General features: G+C 47.2%; 2 protein-coding genes and 1 long non-coding RNA gene across 7 annotated transcripts in view; 1 reads left to right on the top strand and 2 right to left on the bottom strand.

Annotated features, from left to right (window-relative positions):
• CHDH (choline dehydrogenase) overlaps positions 1 to 13,521 on the bottom strand; it is a 32,827-nt gene extending 19,306 nt beyond the window's left edge. Inside the window, exons 1-2 of one of the 4 annotated variants that reach the window (XM_070238807.1) lie at positions 13,057 to 13,513; positions 12,673 to 12,903 (exon numbers count right to left, since the gene is read on the bottom strand). The gene's annotated coding sequence lies outside the window, so the exon portion shown is untranslated. Of the gene's footprint in view, positions 1 to 12,672; positions 12,904 to 13,056 lie in introns of all 4 variants that reach the window. The other 3 variants (XM_070238808.1, XM_005600547.4, XM_070238809.1) reach the window with 3 other exon arrangements.
• The window catches only part of IL17RB (interleukin 17 receptor B), a 13,976-nt gene continuing 7,648 nt past the window's right edge, over positions 13,503 to 19,830 (top strand). For both annotated transcript variants that reach the window (XM_023620279.2, XM_005600546.4), the window contains exons 1-5: positions 13,503 to 13,655; positions 15,750 to 15,774; positions 16,534 to 16,674; positions 18,175 to 18,302; positions 18,754 to 18,880. In XM_023620279.2, the coding sequence (XP_023476047.2) occupies positions 13,596 to 13,655; positions 15,750 to 15,774; positions 16,534 to 16,674; positions 18,175 to 18,302; positions 18,754 to 18,880 (481 nt within the window). In that variant the 5' untranslated portion in view covers positions 13,503 to 13,595. The remainder of the gene's footprint in view (positions 13,656 to 15,749; positions 15,775 to 16,533; positions 16,675 to 18,174; positions 18,303 to 18,753; positions 18,881 to 19,830) is intronic.
• Positions 14,683 to 19,830, bottom strand: part of LOC138918226 (uncharacterized) — a 9,590-nt gene continuing 4,442 nt past the window's right edge. The window contains exons 2-3 of the long non-coding RNA XR_011427278.1: positions 16,524 to 16,602; positions 14,683 to 14,778 (exon numbers count right to left, since the gene is read on the bottom strand). This is a non-coding gene — a long non-coding RNA (uncharacterized lncRNA). The remainder of the gene's footprint in view (positions 14,779 to 16,523; positions 16,603 to 19,830) is intronic.

Here is a 19,830-nt window from a genome sequence, read left to right as displayed (position 1 = left end):
GGCTATCACTTTGAAAGCATTTGTATGTGGGCTGGGCTGCCCCCACCTCCACTCACAGTTGTACTGGCTGGTGGGTGAGGATCTGTGACCTGGATCACTGCCTCTGGGGACAAGGAGGGGTCTGCTCACCTAGTTCCACTGCTTCCCAAGGATCCAGTCCACCAACCTTCAGATATATAGCTCTGTGGATCTCTCAGGCATCCTGTTGTATTGTGTAAGGAATCCTCTATTGGTTAATGAATGTCCATTTAGTTGTAACTTAAAAGTGAGAGACAAAGGAAACAACTCACTCTGCCATGATGCTGACATCACTTTCACTTATTTTTAATCTCTTTAGAATATAATTGACTGTCTAAAGCAAAAGTAGTAAAATATACTATAGGGTTTATAATATTTGTAGCATTAAAATATATTTAACAACAATAGCACAAAGGATAGGAGAAGCAGAAATAGAAGTATCCTTTTATAAGGTTTTTGTACCATACATGAAGTGGTATAATATTATTTGAAGGTATACTGTGATAAGTTAAAGATACATTTTGTAAACCCTACCACAACCACTAAAACAATTAAATAAAACAAAGAATTGTAGCCACTGGTGGGGATAAAATAATATAAAGAAATCAAAACAGGTATAAGAAACTAAGAAGAGATGGGACAAATAAAGAGCAAATATCAAAATGGTAGATTTAAATCCAACCATATCAATAACTGCATTAAGTGTAACTAGTTTAAACACTGCAATTAAAATGCAGAGATTGTCAGATGGGATTAAAAAAAAAAAAAGCAAGACTCAAATATATGCTGTTTACCAAACAAAAACCCAATTTAAATATAAGACACAGGAAATAAGTAAGAAAATGGAAAAAAGACACATCACATAAACACTAACAAAAAAGAGAGTGACTATATTAATATCATACAATGTAGACTTCAGTACAAAGAATATTAGCATGGTTTAGAAGACATTTCAAATTGATAAAGGGATCAATTTATCATAAAACAATTATAAATGTGAATGTGCCTACTAGAGCTTCAAACTCATGAAGCAAAAATTGATAGAATTGAAAGGAGAAATTAATAAATACACAATTACACTTGGAGATTTCAATACTCCCTTGTCAGTAATAGATAAAACAACTAGACAAAAAATCAGTAAGAATATACAAGACTTGAACAACGTTATCAACTAAGTTGACCTAATTAACATTTATTGTTGAGTACCCCAATAACAGTAGAATACATATTCTTTGCAAGTGCACATCACCAAGAGAGACCTTATTTTGAGCCATAATAAAAATCTCAACAAGTTTAAAAGGACTGAAATGATACAAATATGTTCTCTGACCACAAAAAAATTGATTTAGACATAAAAAATATATATATCTGAAAAATCTCTAAATATTAAGAAATTAAACAACACATTTCTAAATAACTCATGAGTGAAAGAAGAAATCACAAGAGAAATTAGTGCCTTTTTTAACTTAATGAAAATGAAAACACACCAGACCAAAATGTGTGAGATGCAGGTAAAGCAGTGCTTTGAGGGAAATATATAGAATTAAAAGGCTTATATTAGAAAAGTATGGTCTCAAACTGATGATCTATACTTTGACCTTTAAAAAAATCAGAAAGAAAATTAATCCCACAGTAATCAGAAGAAAGTAATAAACATAACAGCAGAAATCAATAAAATTCAAAACAAATTTAAAAGTAGAAAAAAGTTAAAACCAAAATGTGGTTCTTTAAAATAATTAATAAAATTAATACTCTTCTACCCAGACAAAGAAAAGAAGAAAGAGAATACAAATTTCTAACATCAGCAAAGATGAAGGGGATATCACTACATATTCTACAGATAAGAAAAGGACAATATAAGAATATTATGACAATTTTATGCCAATAAATTTTATAATTAAGATGATAGAGATACATATCTTGAAAGATTATCAAGGCTCATTCAAGAAGAATTAGATAACCTAAATAGCTGTATATATCCATTAAATAAATTGAATTCATAATTTAAATTCTTCCCACAAAGAAAACTCTAGACTTCATTGGTAAAATCTAACATTCAAGATGGAATAATACCAATTCTATAGAAAACAGAAGAATAGCGAACACTCCCCAACTCGTTTTATAAAGACAGCATTATCCTGTTACCAAAACAAGACAAAGATATCCCAAGAAAAGAAAACTACAGACCAATGTTCATCATGAACAAAGATGTAAAAATCTATAATGAAATTTTAGCAAATCAAATCCAGCAACATACAAAAAGCAGACATTGTTTATTGTAGGAATATAAAGTTGGTTCAACATTCAAAAATAAATGTATTTCATCATATTAACAAACCAAAAATGAAAAACGATATGATCATCTTAATTAATGCAGAAAGCATGTGGCAATATTCAACATCCATAAAATCTCTGTGTACTTAAGGAATGGAAGAGGACTTCCTGATAAGGGCACCTATGAAATACCTACAGCTAACTTTGTACTAAATGGTCAAAGACTGAAAACTTTCACCCTAAGATCAGGAAGAAAGCAGGGATGTTCACTCTCACCACATTTATTCAACATTGTATGAAGGTTCCAACCAGGGATGTAAGGTTAATTGATTAAAATAAAAGTAAAAGGCATACAGATTAGAAAAAAAGAATTAGAAATGTCCTTATTTGCAGACAACATGATCATCTACATAGAAATTCCCAAGGAATTTACCAAAAAAGCTGCTGGAATTAATAACTGAATTTAGTAAGGTCACATGATGCAAGGTCACATGTTACAAGGTCAATATACAAAAGTCACCTGTATTTTTATATACTATTAATGAACAACTAAAAATTTAAATGTAACAAATGTAATAGAATCTGAGTCCTCTTTTGATGTTGGACCACTGACAGCTTTCAAGCCTTGTTCCTACCTCTTTCCCCATATCTGTCAAGTCAATGAGAAAGCTCTGGCGTTCCTGCCCTCACTGTCAGTGAAGAAGTTCAAATCATGCAAAGCCAACCCATATAGGAGGATCCTTACCTTGGTTCCACTCCCCAACCATAATGAAAACAGATGCACTCACCATTCCCTTTACTCAAGCTACCCCAGACCGGCTTGAGTGTCTGCCCTGCTCTCCCTAGAAAGCCCCATTATGTGAGTAATAAACCTTTTCACAGCTTCTTGGTACATGTGTGGCGTCATCAGTCTCAACTTTCAAACAAATTTTGGGTGGTGGTGGGGTTGATTCACCCTCTGTGGGGCAACCACAAGACAAAACAATACCACTTACAAGAACATCATGAAAAATGAAATAGTTAAGAGTAAATTTAACAAGACATATGCAAGATGTATACACTGAAAACTACAAAACACTCTTGATAGAAATTAAAGATGACTTAAATAGAGAGAGAGATCATGAATAGGAAAACCTAATATTGTTATGATGTCAACTCCCCAAACTGATTTATAGATTTGAGGCAATGCCTATCAAATCTCAGCAGGACTTTTTTGTAGAAATTCACAGGCAGACTTCAAAATGTACATGGAGGTACAAAGGACATAGAAAAAGTTGTAGTTACAGTCATACAAAGAAACCCCACACAGCAGTGAAAATGAAGGAATCACAGCACCTCACATGAATACAGCTGAATCCTAAAAACTCGTAAAATATAAAAAGCAAACTACAGGATGGTATGACCTGAATGAGACCTTTATATAAACAAAGTTTTAAAACATGCAATTTGTATGTACGCAACATCAGAGCCCGAAAATATATGAAGCAAACACTAAAAGATTTGAAGGTAGAAATAGTCAATAATCAATGGAGACTTCTATACTCAGATTTCAAGAATGGCTAGAATAACCAGACAGAAGATCAATAAGGAAATAGAGGACTTGAATAACACTACAAACCAATTAGGCCTAACAGATATATACAAAACACCCCACCCAACAACAACAGAATACTCATTTTTCTCAAACGCACATGGAACATTCTCTAGGACAGACCATATGTTAGTCCACAAAACAAATCTTAATAAATTTTAAAAGACTAAAATCACACAAAGTATCTTTTCTAGTCATAATGGAATGAAACTAGAAATCAATATCAAAAAGAAAATGGAAAATTCACAAATACGTGGAAATTAAACAACATACTCTTAAACAACCAATGTCAAAGAAATCACAAAGGAAATTAGAAAACACCTTGAGACAAATGAAAATGAAAATATGACATACCGAAACTTATGAGATGCAGCGAAAGCAGTGCCAAGAGAGAAATTTACAGTTGTAAATGCATACATTAAAAAAGAAGAAAGATAGGGGCTGGCCCCATGGCCAAGCAGTTAAGTTCACGCACTCTGCTGCAGGCGGCCCAGTGTTTCGTTGGTTCGAATCCTGGGCGCGGACATGGCACTGCTCATCAAACCACGCTGAGGCAGCGTCCCACATGCCACAACTAGAAGGACCCACAACGAAGAATATACAACTATGTACTGGGGGGCTTTGGGGAGGAAAAGGAAAAAAAAAAATTAAAAAAAAAAAAAAGAAAAGAAGAAAGATAGGGGCCAGCCCAGGTCACAGCGGTTAAGTTCTCACGTTCTGCTTCAGCGGCCTGGGGTTTGCTGGTTCAGATCCCTGGTGCAGACCTACGCACTGCTTGTCAAGCCATGCTGTGGCAGGTGTCCCACATATAAAGTAGAGGAAGATGGGCACAGATGTTTGCTCAGGGCCAGTCTTCCTCAGCAAAAAAGAAGAAGATTGGCAGAAGATGTTACCTCAGGGCTAATCTTCCTCAAAAGAAAAGAAGAAAGATCTCAGAAAATAACCTAACTTTACTTCTTAAAGAACTAGAAAAAGAGTAAACTAAACCCAAAGCTAGAAGAAGGAAGGAAATAACATTGATTAGACCAGAGATAAATTAAATAAAGTCCAGAAAAGCAACAGAGAAAAGACAAAAAGTTGGTTATTCAGAAAACAAAATTGACAAAACTTTAGGCACATTAACTAAGAAAAAAAGAGGTAAGACTCAAATTAGTAAAGTCAGAAACGAAAGTGGGAACATTGTCACTGATTTTACAGAAATAAAAAGAATTATAAGAGAGTACTATGAACCACGGGATACCAACAAATTAGATAACCTAGATGAAATGGACAAATTCCCAGAAATACACCATCTACCAAAACTGAATCATGAAGAAATAGAAAATATGAAAAACTATAACTAGTGAGGAGATAGAATCAGTAATGAAAAACCTCCCAGCAAAGAAAAGCCCTGGACAAGATGGCTTCGCTCACTAATTCTACCAAATATTTAAAGAAGAATTAACATCCATCCTCATATTCTGTGCTCTGTAACGCTGGCTGAATGGACATCTGAGGAGGATGGGCCTGCGGGTGGCCCTACCGCTCCCACCCCTGGGCAGTCTGAGCCGTGGATGCTAAACTCACACATCTGTGCCAGGAGGGACAGAGGCACCACAGGGGAGGGGCGCAGGTTGTGTTCCGGATCCTGACCTGGTGGTGGTCACCTGGGTGTATATACAGTTCAAAAATCACGGCTGGTACACTTTACAACCCCCTGCACTGTTGTAGCTCCATTTTTTAAAAAAAGAAGGCAGTTTCTTTAAAAATCAAGTTTCTCTTCCTAGGAATCCCATCTCCAACACATCTGTGCACAATAAACAAATGAATCAGAAATTCTCTTCTCGAAAGAGCTACTCATTTGCTGCTTTGGAGATGACTCTGGGCCGCGTGGCAGGACCCACTTGCTTCTGGCCCTCCTGGTGCAGCGGCTGAGGGCACGACACAGGGCAGGGCAGACGCTGGGCAGGACATGCCTTGGGCTGCCCAAGAAAGCCCCAAGGTGGAAGCCCCCGAGTCTGACGCAGCTCCAAAGGCTGGGCTTTCATCCCCAGCTCTGCTGGGACTTGCTGTGTGACCTGGGGCCCGGGATTTCCTGTTGGTAATGCATGGGTGCCTCCGGTGTTTGCAGCTCCTCGAGAGTGAGTCTGCTCTCCCTCCACCCCTCTGCTGCCCCCACAGGGCCTGTGGGACCTTGTGCCCTACATTCCAGGCATCTGCCCTCTGTGCACAGCCTTCCACTCCCTACTTGGTCTCCCCACTTTCTAAAACCTCCATGGTTGTGGCTCACCAAAAGCAATGTAAGGCAGGAGAACCTAGAGTCCTAACGCCCGGGGGAGGGGGCCTGGATGCAAGACGTCCAGGGACAGCTCCTCGGGCTTGCCCCCATTTCTTTCCCTCCCAGTTGTGTCTGTGGATTCAGTCTGTGTGAGCAGTATGTGCACACAAGGTGTGTTTAGGAGGCAGGGCCCCTCCCAGAATCAATCACATGATGGACTGGGGTGGAGGGTCGGAGAGTCTCGGGCTGGCCCCTGAGGAAGAGGGGTGTTCCTCCAGACATTAAACCCCCTGCACTCTGGGCTGCACTAGGCCTGGGTGAGTGGGCTCCTGTAGCAGAGAAGGCCCCAGGTGATATGGGGGACATGCAGGCACGCACTGGAGGTGGGCTCTGATAAGTCAGAGTGGAAACGAGAGGAGGGTGGAGGGGACAAAAGACCCTGGTACCTTGGCTCTTAGGCAGTAATGACCAACACCATAAAGAGGGATTGCTCTTCTCTCTCTAGGGGTGTGGAAGGTCCTCCTTGGGCCAGGCACAGTGCTGGGCTCAGAGGCCACCAGAAGCCTGGCGGCCCAGTGGCCATGAGTTACCAAGATTTCTAGCTGGCAGGGCCTGTCCACAGAGCTGCGTCCATGTTTGTTCACTCACATTGGGCAGTGGGGGAAGCTTGCAGCTCCCAGAGCCAAGCATACAACGGGCACTCAATAAATGCTTGTTACGTGACTAGGATATAAAAATACATCATTGACTTCAGGAAAGGAGGCAGACATGGAAACCGAGGCACAGAGCAGCAGTGACTTCTCTTATAAATAAGGGGTAGGGCTGGCACTGCAGAATCTGCCCACTCTTGTCCGCCCGTGGCCATCCACCTGGACCGGGCTGCATCATCTGTAGCTGGGACCCTCCCAATGGCGTCCTAGCAGCATCCCTGCTACCACGACTCCCTTCCCATGCCGCTTCATAATCTGCTCTCCACACAGCAGCTGGGGTGATCTCAGAATGAAGGGGAGCCCAGAACCAGTGGAAGGTCAGCTTGCACCCCACCAAAGTAACTTCACACACAGGAGACGATGAAAAGAACAGACTTCTCCTTCAAGTCGAGACAGGGGTCTGACTGGAAGAATGCCTATGAAATATTCTTGCCAAAAAATTCAAACCTGAATCTGCTCACACTTAGAACCACTCACCAGTTCAGAGGAATTCAAAGGTCAGAGGAACATGTGAAGGGACCCCATCAACAGAATCTAGGCTAAGGGAAGCTCCATACAGTTCAACAACAGACTCAAGAATAACCGAGAGAGAGAGATCGAGGGAAATCTATAGAACATGAGGGAACAATGTGTGGATCTTACATAGAATCTTAGGAATTTGAACATGACTGGATATTTGAGGATGTTAAGAAATCGCTGTTTGTTTGTCAGATGTGACAATGGTCCTGTGGTTGAGCTGTTTAAAATGACTGTTTCAGAAATACATACTGAAAAATGGACAGAAAACATAAAGATATTTGAGATTTTGTTTAAAATAACCCCAGGGATTAGGAGATAAACAACACAGGAACGTGGAATTTAACCATCTCTTCTGGCTAATTTTGTATGGGTTTCCAATTTTCCATAACAAAAAGAGTTACTACTGTTGTTCGTTTCAAATCTCCAACATCCCTGCTAAAGGAGAGAGGGAAGGACACCAGGGCCGGGGAACCTCCAAGGCAGAGAGCCAGGTCTGGGTTGAGGGGTTCAGACCGTTCCATAGAAGTCTGGGGTGTTCCACAAATGGTCACGACCAGCTTCCTCCTTCAGGTGCACTTTTAACCAGTTTTTAAAATCTCAGTTTAAAAACATGCACCCGAGAGGTGACAAGATTCAGGGCAGTCTGCGGCCAGTGACTGCCCACGCGCTATTTTCGATTGTCTGTGAAAGATAAGTACAGAATCGAAAGTCAGAGCACAGAAACTTTTACAGCAATTTGACCTTATGTCTGTTGAGTCTCATAATAAGACAACAGGCTTAAATTTTATGTACCTTCATTTTGATTATAGCAATTTTTATTGCATTTTTTTAACCAGCCTATGAGAGATTAAAATTTAAAAAAACAAACAAATGACAGGACCCTCACCAGAGAGAGTTTGAGAAGCACTGTTCTGGACTGGACACTAATCTCCTGGAGACTCAGCCCCAGCTGCCTAGGTGGCCCGCGGAGACTCCAGGACAAAGCGTCCCCTCCCCCGGTGCGCGGGCCAACTCCAGCTCTTCCTACAAACCCTGCACTAGGCAGACAGCAGCAGGCCTGCGACCGCTAACGTTTACTCCACGCTCGCCGGTGCACTACCACAGGACCCACCAGAGGCCAGCAAGGCCCAGGAGGGGCTGAGCGCCCGCCTTGTCAAGATGCAATCACCAGCCATGGCGTGGCAGTGGCACCAGATCACACCCCAGTGGCCTATTGGGTAGCATGCACACTTTCATTTATAAACCACCTGTGCAGTGACGAGACAGTTAGCCAGCCAACTTTCACACATGTGCCCACTACCTCTTCCTCTTCAAACTTCTGGATAGTTTTAACTCCAGAGGGTCCTGTGACTGCCAGGTGAGCTGCTTAACAAAGTCCCACTGCTTCCTTGTGTCAACTACAAATGACTCCATCACTGAACGGACGTGCAGGAGTCAATGAGGCACAAGGGCTAGTGTAAGATGTCAACCCGCACCCATGGCCCCTGCTTTCAAGAGCGCACTCATGAAAACAGCATCGCTGTTCTCACTACGATATGCAAAAAAAATCACAAATATGAACTTATAAACTCATACTAATATGCAACATCACCTGTATCTGTTTTATATATTAGGTTTTCATGTTCAAATTTCACTATTTCCCAAATCTCACATCTCAGTTTCCTCATCTATAAAATGGGAACAGAGCCGCCCATTTCATAGGTTTGTTAGGAGAGCAAAAGGAAATAAGAACCAAAAACACACTTCAAAGAATTAAAAGTGCAAAGCCAAAAGCACGTGGCGATTTTATCAAGTTCACAGCCTGGCCTGGATTCCACCCTGGCTCTGCTCCCGGCACAGCCTCACTCATCCCATTTCTTCCTCCATAAAGTGTGGATGGTGATGCTGCAACTATAACCAAAATAATGTTACTGATAACAGATTAACTAAAGTATCACTGACCAGCAAATAGCTCACCAACCCTGCTCCGCGTGCCCGACACAGTACTCACTGCCCCACCCCTGATGTCTCCAGTCGTCCTTCCTACAGCCCTGTGAGGCCATCCCCCTAACCCCACAGACCGCTGGGGCTTTGAGAGGACAGCAGCAGCACCTGCCTCCTCTGTGTTCTGACTTCCTTTGAGGCCCCAGTAGGACAACACGTAAAAGTCAATGCAAGTCCACAAGGGCTGTGACTCCACGGGGCTCCATCCTGGTGGCTGGCAGGAGTAGTACTGATGCGGAGTTCACCCTGCAGCCTGCGTCTGTGTGTGTTCCTGGGCCAGCCCCAACTCACTGGAGCAGAGAAAATGTTTGCAGCTGTGTGGCCCTGCTGGGAACAGCGGGGTGCCAGCTCTCCATGGGGCTTCCGGATCTCAAAGCAGGCACTACCCTTGACTCTGTGAAGCCCAACCAGCTGAAGCAGAACTTGGAGCCGGGAGTAGCAAGCACAGGGGCACTCCCAGGGGACCCCTCTCCCAGCTCGGGCCCAACCTCCGGGGTCCTGGGAGGCAGCCAGGATTAGCCAGAAACGGCTTGCTCTTCACGAGACAATGAGTCCACTGTTGCCTGGCTGGGGCCTTGATTAATATTTGCAAAAGTAACAAAGTGGAAAATTCCACCTGTGTGGGCGGAGGCTGGGTCCGGGACATGTCAACAACCCCAGTGGCCTTGTTCTCTCAGGGATGGACCCAGCAGAGAAACAAAGGTTAATGAAAGTGACAGAACCTGAGAATGTCATTGCACTTGGATCCAAAGGAGTGGCCCTATTAGGGCTGTAGAGACATTAATTTGTTATTTTATTGTCCTGCCTCCCCCGTCCCTAAATTTACACAGCACCTTAAATCCTTCAACTTTCTTCCTGTCTCTTCAGAGTCTGATGTCAGCCCCACATTATGGATGGAGAAACTGAGGCTCCAAGACATCAGAGCTTTACCCAAGCCTAGCAGCTGATGGATGGGCAGCCCAGCCAGGGGATCTGGACCCCTGGTGTCTTGACCCCCAGCAGCAACACAGAGCCTGTCTCAGAGGGCCTGGGGTCAGGGGCCATTGGTACTGGGCAGAGAGGTCTTCCAGCTCCAGTAGAGGCCCTGACCTCCACCCCACCCAAGGAGGAAGAGGAGAATGGGGAGGAAGCCCAATCTGTCTCCTGGGTGGGCAGACTTAGGCGCCAGGCTTGGAGGAAGGTATGCATTCATTTATTCATTCAAGCATTTAATCCAGACGTGAAGGTACACTGCACAGTGGCTCTTTCAGAAACCTAGAGCTGGCAGAATTCATGACCGAAGGGGGAAGGTCAGAGCATCTCCAGAGGTTGCCTCCCTCACAGATTCGAGTCACCTCATTGAGCCATTGCCACTTCACTGTCTCATCCATCCCATTTTACAGAGAAGGAAACTGAGGCTCTGAGAAGGGCAGTGACTTGCCAGAGGTCACAGAGAGAAGAATCTAAGACCTCTCGACCTGCAGTGGCCCTGCCTCCAGTTTATAAAGCCACAAAGTTCTTGGGTTTAGGCATTTAAGCAAATGGTGTCCCTTCCAGCTGGCCACCTTGGAGCCTGCATGTCTAATGAACAAGGACCTCTCACGTTTTGGAATGACCTTCTGAGCCACTGCGGAAACCCCCAAGGAGACAGGCAGGCACATCTTGTTTGCCCACAGAGAATACCAGCTGCGGCTGCAGGGCTCTCCTCTCGACCCCCCACCCCACAGGCCTGTCTACACAGCTGGCCATGGGCATCATCCCCATCCCTGAAGCCCCAGAGGGCCAGGACCAGGGTGGCGTCATCTCTGTCCCACCCTGGATCCAGGGCAGTGGGAGGAGGGGACTCACTCAGTCTGTCCCGAGTCAATGCCCAGCACCCCTTGCCCAATGCCCCTCCTTCCACTCCTCCTACCCACATGCTCAGCGACCTGCACACCATCCTCACCTCCCTTCCTCTCTCCTTTGCCCACCAACTCCTTCCCCCAGAGAAAGAACCTCAGATTCTCCTTTTCTTGACACAAAACCACCCAACCCTACTCCCATCTCTGAATGCACTTCCTCCCATGCCTATCTCACCCCTCTTGCCAAAGCCCCCCTCACTGCCAGTGACTTAAGCCAGGGCCCACCTCAAGCCAGGCCATCCTTGGCCTCTCTGCCCCATCTGATGCCACAGGCTGTGCCCTCCTGGGTTTTCCTGGTGCAGCCCCTCCTGGCCCTCACCTCCATGAAGCTCTCCTCCCCCAGGACCCTATCCTCCTCCCCTCTTTCCCACCCTCTGTAAATGTCTGATTCACAATTCCTGTCTCCAGGTGTAAACCTGCACCCCTGGTTGTCTGCAAAACCCTCGCACTCCACAGTCTCAAGCTCCTGCAGCAGGGTCTGCTCACAGCCAGCCAGCACAGCTCAGAGCCTGGCCCATGGCAGGGACTCAGCTGTCCATCAAGTGAATGCATTTTGGTTAGCAGCTGCCTTCTTGCTGGTCTCAGAGGGGGTGGCCCCGCACTGCCCTGCACAGTCACCCAAGCAGCCTTTCTAAAACTGAAAATTGACCACGACCTCAACCTCTGCTGTGGTTCCTTGCACCACAGGACAAAGTTCAAGATCTCGAGCTGGCAGACGAGGCTGTTTCCATCTGTGCTTTCGCAGCAGGGCGGGTACAGGTGCCTTTGCACTCATCCTCAGTTCAAGCATGCCCATCAGCTGTCGTTCACCTTTGCACCCCAGTATTAGCACCCTGCAGGTGTTTGCTGAGAAGAAAGACAACTATTAGAGCCAGAAATGAGCTCAGGCAGCACAGGGCTCAAGGCAACTCAGAGAAGTTGAGCAAGGGGCCCAGGGTGGTCCAGCTTGAGGCAGGGGTGAGGCAACAACCTCACTTGAGCAAGACTCCTTGGTCAGGAACCAGGCCAGGTCTCTGGAAACGTCATCTAGAACCCCACATGAATGCATGCCAGGGCCCCCAGCTGACCTTGAGGCTGGGCCCACCTCCATGCAGGCTCAAATCTGAATCTGGCTAGTGGGCCAGGCCTGACACAGAGTAGGAGCTCAGCAAAAACAGCTGCTTGACTAAGTACAAATTCTGGCCAGCTGACAACTCCATCCATAAGTCCCACATCCCTCTCTGGGCCTTGGTCTCCTCATCTACAGAATGGAGTAACTCAGTCTACAAGTTTAAGTGACCTTGAGTCGATCACCCCAACCTTGTCCTTTGCAAACCAAGGGGGCTGAAGCAGCAGGGTGCCAAGCTCTGCAGTCCACTTCTAGCCCAACTGATTTTTGTTAACTTTCCCCCAAACCATTGTGTCTCAAAGGATGGTCCCGGCCACCGGCCTCAGAATTACCGTGGAGGGCTTGTTAAGCGCAGACCAAGGACCGCCCCGACCTGGGGGGTTGGGCGGGAATCCCTGAGGGCGGGCCCAGAATTTGCAGGTAAGGCAGCGCTTCGAGATCCTGGGCACCGTGACTCTCGAGAGCCGCAGCTCCAAACCGACAGAGCTGGAGGCTGTCGCCTTCGGAGAACCAAGTGTTAGTGACAGACGTCACTTTGTGGAAATACACATTTATCAGAAAACCTGAAGAGAGGGAGTATCTGTTATCCTAACAACATATAACTTAGTTCCCGCGAAGAACTAGCTTCCCCGAAGAACTCAAAGAGCCTTCGGCGGCCCGCGGGCCCCACCCCTTGTTTCCGGGGAACCCCAGTCTCGGAGTCCCCCGCTACTCACCGTCGGCGGCTGGGGCCGAGCGCCGGGACGGTCGGCTGCGGCGGAGCAGGGGCAGGAGCGGGAGCAGGAGCGGAAGCAGGGGGAGCAACCGGCGGCCCAGCCCTAGCCCGCTTCTCTGTAACGGACGGCGCCGGCGCACCGCACGCTCTCCGCTGCGAGGAGGGACCCGCGGGCGGCTCGGACCCACTCTGCTCCGGGGCAGGCCCCTGGGCGCAGGGGGCAGCCGGGGCGCGCGCACCCGAAGGCGTGAGTGCAATCGTGCACCTGGCTCACTGCACCCACGTGTGCGCGGGGGCCGGCGCGCGCCGCGGCTGCTCCAGCTCTGCCTGCCAAGGGCCCCCAGCCTCTCGGACCCGGCTCATCCCTCCGAGCCCCTGTGGGCGAGGGCGCTTCTACGTTCCCCACCCGGGGAGGTGACGAGGGGACCCGCCCTCAGCCAGGGCAGCAAGGCCGGGGCAGCGCTGTGGGAGGCGGAGCCCGGAGGTGTGGCCCGCGGCGCGGGGATAAGGGCGCGGCGGGAGGCTGGCCGGGGCCCCGCGATGTCGCTAGTGCTGCTGAGCCTGGCCGCGCTGTGCTGGGGTGCCGTGCCCCGAGAGCCGGTAAGCCCCCGTCCGCGCCCCTTTCCTGCGTTCCCGTCCCTCGAGCCCGTACCCTGACGGCGTCCGACACGCCAGCTCACGCTTCTCACAGGCGTTCACGGAGGGCCGTCTGGACGGGGCTCATCTGTACCCTCTGGGGCAGCCCGGCTGGTCCACGCCAGGCGGGCACCGGGCGTCAGGCTGCTTGAGTCAGGGGTGTGGGAATCAGACAGACCTGGCTCAAATGCCACCGTGCGCTCTTGATTCAGTCATTTATGCCCACTGAGCCTCGGTGTCCTCATCTGTAAAACGAAGGGTAATACCTAACTCCCCAGGGTCCAGGGAGGAGCAGCAACAGGGCCTGCGGGCGGCAGCCAAGAGCCCACCTGGCACATGGTAGGTGCTCAGTACTGTTACTGCTTGGGGTCTTAAAGTCTGCCCACCATTTGGGGCACAAGAACTGCTTCTTCATTACCACTTGTCGGTTTTGCCATGTTGATTCCGCTGTGCTGGGGTGCTATGCCCCCAGAACTGGCAAGCTCCTGAACTCTCTGGAAGGTTTCCTTTCTTTCCCAGCCTTGAAGGATGAGGGAATCTTCTGGCTCATTAGAGAAGAAAAAACTCATCCCCAGAATAGCATTTGAAACTCTGCCCTCTTAGCACAGCATACAGCATAAAAGCACGTGGTTACTCGTTACACGGTTATGAACAAACCCCTTTCACGTGCCCTGGTCTTCAGCTACTCTCCTTGCCCTCCGTCTCCGTTCAGGGGCCCCCTTGGCCTTTTCCCCTGGAGAAAGAATTCACTGCCTTTGCAGTTGTTGCTATAAGGTGAACAGTTTGAACTCTGTAGTTGCTTTGCTTGTTCCTAAAACTTGTCTCACTAGTCCTTTGACAAGAACTCAGCTCCCAGTATGGCGGCTTATTTGTTTGAAAAAAACACCTGATGGTATCCCTTGGAGTTCAGCTATAAAAAGACAAGGATGAGTGACTGACAGTTTCATCCAAACCCAGATTACTCAAACCCTCAGAAGTGTTGCCTTCTGTCTTACAAGGTGTTTGGAAATGTTGAGGCTGAGAAGAATCAGATTCCACAGCTGCTGGACTTATCACATTGGGTTTTGTCTCTGGAACTTGCTGCTGCCTATAAATTAAATATTTTAGGTCCAGTATTTTGTTCCAAAACCAAAGTACTAATTACTTTTATAAAAAGACATGAGCAGTTAACTCCAAAGGATTTAGTAATGGCCTTTCCTGGACACTGATGGTACATGTTTATTTTTTTAAAGCTCCTTTAAAAAGATAACATGATGGGGGGCCAGCCCGGTGTCACGGTAGTTAAGTTCAGGTGCTCTGCTTTGGTGGGCCAGGGTTCATGGGTTCGAGTCCTGGGTGCAGACCTACACACCACTCATCAAGCCATGCTGAGACCGTGTCCCACATACAAGTAGAGGAAGATTGGCACAGATGTTAGCTCAGCAACAGTCTTCCTCAAGCAAAAAGAGGAAGACTGGCAACAGACATTAGCTCAGGGCCAATCTTCCTCACCAAAAAAACCCCACAAAAAAACCATGATAAGATCACAGTTGCTTTATGATTTTCTAGATAGCTTAGGTGAGTCCTTTTGTATTAGAAGAGGAATATTTTAAAGAATCTGGGGAAGGTACTATGGACTGCATTCATAGCTTTCTTCTGTTCATCATCTTAGTATAGCCAGCCCTTAACCTGGGGAAAATCAATGAACAGACTGTCCTGAAAACCTACAGTTAAACATTAGAGTGTGAAGGGGCCTGCATGATGGTCCAGAGTCATCCCCTGCTTGTAGCAGGGAAGGCCGAGGCACAGAGAGAGTTGGAGACCCATCTCTGCTCTTTAAGTGAGGTGATGAGCAGGCTGGAGGATCAAGTATCCTGATGGCTAGTCTGTGGTCCCTCATAGCATATGGGGTAGCTTAGTCTCCCTCAAACTGAAGTGGAACCAGCTCAGCTTTTCTTTAAATGTTCATTGCTTGTAGATGCATTTAAGGAAAAAGATGGAGTTTTCTCTAATTTGACAAATGAAGGCTTGTGGCTTGCTGACATTCAACATAACATTTGGTTTCTTTCTCTCTTGCAGACGATTCAGTGTGGCTCTGAAGCCGGTAGGTATGCTAGGGAAAGGGTATTTGGGGCTCTACAGTGAAAGCACAGCTGGGCTTTAGGGGGCCTAAATTTAGGCAGTGGGTCATCGTGACCACGCACAGGGTGAGCCACTGCTTTGTTAGCCACTGCAGATGACACCTCTCTCTGTCCAAGGCAGAGCTCCTGGCATTTCAGACAGGCGGGCCTCCTGGCCAGTACGGGGGACACAAGCAGGGTGGGAATTGCTGTGCAAGGTGGAGAGCAAGGCCTGCCTCTCCTTGGAGGGAGATCAAGTGCTGTGGGAGGGAGATCATTTATAGTTGGGCACAGGAAGCAGATGTCTTAGAGAAGAAGTAGTGTTTGCAAGGATAGCATTTGAAGAATGGTGGGCTTCTGCACGAGAAATGTGAATGGAGGTGATCTGGAGGAGAGCTGGTACCAGCAAAAACTAGAAGGTGGGAAGAGGGAATCATGTGGGCCAGCTGGCTAGTGTCCAGGTTGAGGCATGGGGAAGGCAGGACAGATCCTAATAAACATGTCAAATACATACATATGTATACAGGCACCCGGCGTGGTCCCAAGCACTCTACAGGTTGGGGCCAGGATGTTGAGCATCAGCTATGATTTATGTCAGCCAACACTGAGAAATGTCTTGCCTGCCTTAGCAGGAAGAAGAAATGAATTGTGATTAAGGATGGATCAGGGTGGGTCACTTAGAACAGATGGCATTAGATTGGGCCAGGGAAGGGAGTGTCATGGTCAGTCTCACCTTCTTCCAGGACCGTCTCCAGAGTGGATGGTTCAACACACTCTGACCCCAGGAGACTTGAGGGACCTCCAGGTGGAACCTGTTAAAAGCAGGGTTGCAACAGAGGACTATTCAGTTTTGATGAACATAAGCTGGATACTCCGGGCAGATGGTAAGTTTGCATCAAAGATAAGGCCTAAAGTGTCTACTAAAGCAGAAATGTGCGAACTATATGACCCATTAATGCCAGCCCTAGGCATGGCGCAACAGAATACATACATTCGTGCACCCAAAGCCACATACTAGAATGTTCATAGTAGCATTATTCATAAAGGCCAAAAAATGGAAAGCGCTCAAATGCCTAACAATAGAATTGGAACCACAAAATGGAATCAAATAAAGCGGTGAGCATGAACGAGCTACAACAAGACGCAATATGGATGAATCTCCCAAACATAAGAAGCCAGGGTCAAGAGAGTTCACATTCACATCTGAATGCCTGCCTACAGCCCTGCGTACCATATGATTCCATTAGCAAAACGTGCAGAAGAGGCAAAACTCATCTGAGGGTTAGGAGTCAGGATAGCGGTTCCTCTTTGGTGGGGACCGACTGATGTCAGAAGTGTGAGGGGCACTCCTGGGGTGTTTCTTGACCTGGGTACTGGCTACACCAGTGTGGAAACACATCAAGTGGTACACTTAGGATGTGTACTTCTCTGTACGTTATGTTGCTTCATGGGAGAAAACAGAGTAAGGCCAGAGATGAGTCCTCCAAGTTTAGGAAAAGCGCTGCCTTAGGAAGGTTACTCTTCCATTTCCCAAATGGCAACATGGAAGTCCTGGCAATTCCCCAGGACAGCTTGTGAGTTCTTTCACTGAACGAATCCTGGGGCCCTAAAGCCCATGTCTGTGGTTTCTACCTGCTGAATTCAGTTAAATTGCATCCAGTCAGGAACTCAGGAGTGCCTGGCACAGAGATGTGAGTTGGCTACAGTCCTTGCCCAGCAGGGTTCTCAGAGGGCGGGGGGAGGCAGGCCCAGGCCCAGTGTCAGGGGAATCTTGGAAGAGGCAGTGCTCCAGCTGAGTGGGATGGGGACGGAGAGGAGTGAGACCACTTTAAATTAGATGATGCAATGGGGCATTTGGCCCCACACCTAGCACAGGGGGAGCTCTTGTTTGGGGAGCTCTTGTGATAGGCATGAGTTGGGCCTTGAAGGAGTAAGTCCTAGAGAGATAGAGACTAGGAGGAAAGGGCATTCCAGGGAGAAGCATCAGCAGGGATAAAGGTGCAGCCAGAACAGGCAGGTTTGGTGATGACACTGGAGGGCCTTCATGGTTTTCCCCAAGGCAGGCCTGTTCCTCTTAAAAGATCCCCAGAATAGTACAGAGCCTTGTATCCTGTGCAATTCAGCCTCACCTGTGAGGAAGAAAGAGCTTGCGCTTTGGAATTTGAATCCACGTGCTGCTGCTGATGAGCTCGTAAGCTTAGGCAAAGCTCCCTGAAATTCCTGGAACCTCACTCACCCCATCGGTAAACTGGGGACCATAATGGCACCTACCTTTTAGGGCTGTTGTGAATATGAACTGAAATGAGGCACATAAACTGTCTAGCATCAAGTCAGCCACATAGTAGGTGCTAAATAAACAACTGCCCTCTTGCCTATGTTGGCAGCCAGCATCCGCTTTTTGAAGGCCACCAAGATCTGCGTGACAGGCAAAAGCAACTTCCAGTCCTACAGCTGCGTGAGGTGCAACTACACAGAGGCCTTCCAGACTCAGACCAGACCCTCTGGTGGCAAAGTAAGCACTTTGATAGCCTTTGGCTGATTGTCATTGAAGTTAGGCTCTTTGCTTAGGGAGCAGGGATGATGTGCTGCACACATGGGCTGGTGAGCAGCTACAACTTGGAGCTTGCAGCAGGGTGCTTGGGTTCAAATCCCATTTTTGGCCACTTCTCTGCTGTGTGCCTTGGGCAAGTCAGCATCTCTGGGCTTCAGCTTCCCCATCAGCAAAGTGAGGGGAGCTGAATTTAAGTTATATCCTAGCTCTAAAATCTCACACTTCTCTGATTCTGTGAGTTACACAGGCAAATTGTGTGGGGTCCACTCTCTTAGAAGAATTGGCTAGAGACATACATTTCAGCAGTAGGTTAAGGAATGAAATTATAAATGAAATGGGCAATAGACGAAGGAACTATGTTTCTGCATTGCCATGTTCCAGAAATTCAGGGGTTCCTTGCTTTGCCTTCCAGTGGACGTTTTCCTACATAGGCTTTCCTGTGGAGCTGGACACACTCTATTTCATTGGGGCCCATAATATCCCCAATGCAAATATGAATGGAGACGGCCCCTCCCTGTCTGTGAATTTCACCTCACCAGGTAAACTTCCGCACTCTTCTGTTATTCTCTGCCTCGCTGGGATGCTTGCTTTGGGGTATGTGGTTTGCTACAGAGAGGCCAGGGTACCCTGGACAAGGCATGTGACCTCGCTCAGTCTCGGCTTCCTCACCTGTCATACGGACACAATGGGAACTGCACCTCACTCACAGAGTGGAGAGGATTAAGTTGGGTAAAATATAGGAAAAAGCTCATTCCTGTGTGTCCAGCACTGTGCTCAGCACTTGACATATATCATCTCACTTAAGCCTCCAACCACCCTGAGGTTAAGATAGCCCTGTTTTACAGATGAAGAAATTGAGAGCTTAAGTAACTTGCCCTGCCTTACACACACAGTAAAAGTGAAGCTGACGTTCAAACTCTGGTCCTTCTTCATTAATGCACTTTAGCCTTCTTTATGTCACTGATGCAAAACATATGTTCCAGTTTTAGCTCTAGTAGGCTGTGCTGTTTGACAGTGTGCTGCTGAGTCTCTCTAGACTCCAGCGGGCTCATCCTCTGAGCTGTCGGTGACAGGCAGGGTGGCGCTGAATTGAAGGCTAGGTTCTTCCCCCTGCTCTAGGACATGCGATCAGCTCCTAGTATCACACTGCAATGTCACGCATGGGGCTGCAGCAAGGATAAGAGGGGGTCACGTGTGTGAAGGGTGCAGCACGGTGCCTGGCTGCAGCAGTTCCCACGCCACCCCATCTAGGCTAGGTCACCTGTTCTGTAGTCCACTCCCGTCCTCTGTCTCAGGCGTAAGCATCGAAGCCAAATGGGGTGATTTCTAAATTCATTGTTATTCTTTGAAATTGTGGTCCAGGCCGGTCTTGGTGCCACATCATTTACTACACAGTAGTTTCCAGCTTTCTTGATGAGACCAAACCTCATTTTAAAAAATATAAACGTTTTTATATTGGAATAGTTTTAGACTTGCAGAAAAATTGTAC

This window comes from Equus caballus, chromosome 16 (genome assembly GCF_041296265.1).
Source record: "Equus caballus isolate H_3958 breed thoroughbred chromosome 16, TB-T2T, whole genome shotgun sequence".
Taxonomy (NCBI): domain Eukaryota; kingdom Metazoa; phylum Chordata; class Mammalia; order Perissodactyla; family Equidae; genus Equus; species Equus caballus.
The sequence above is the reverse complement of the archived record's forward strand: the minus strand, read 5'-3'. Positions and strand labels throughout refer to the sequence as shown.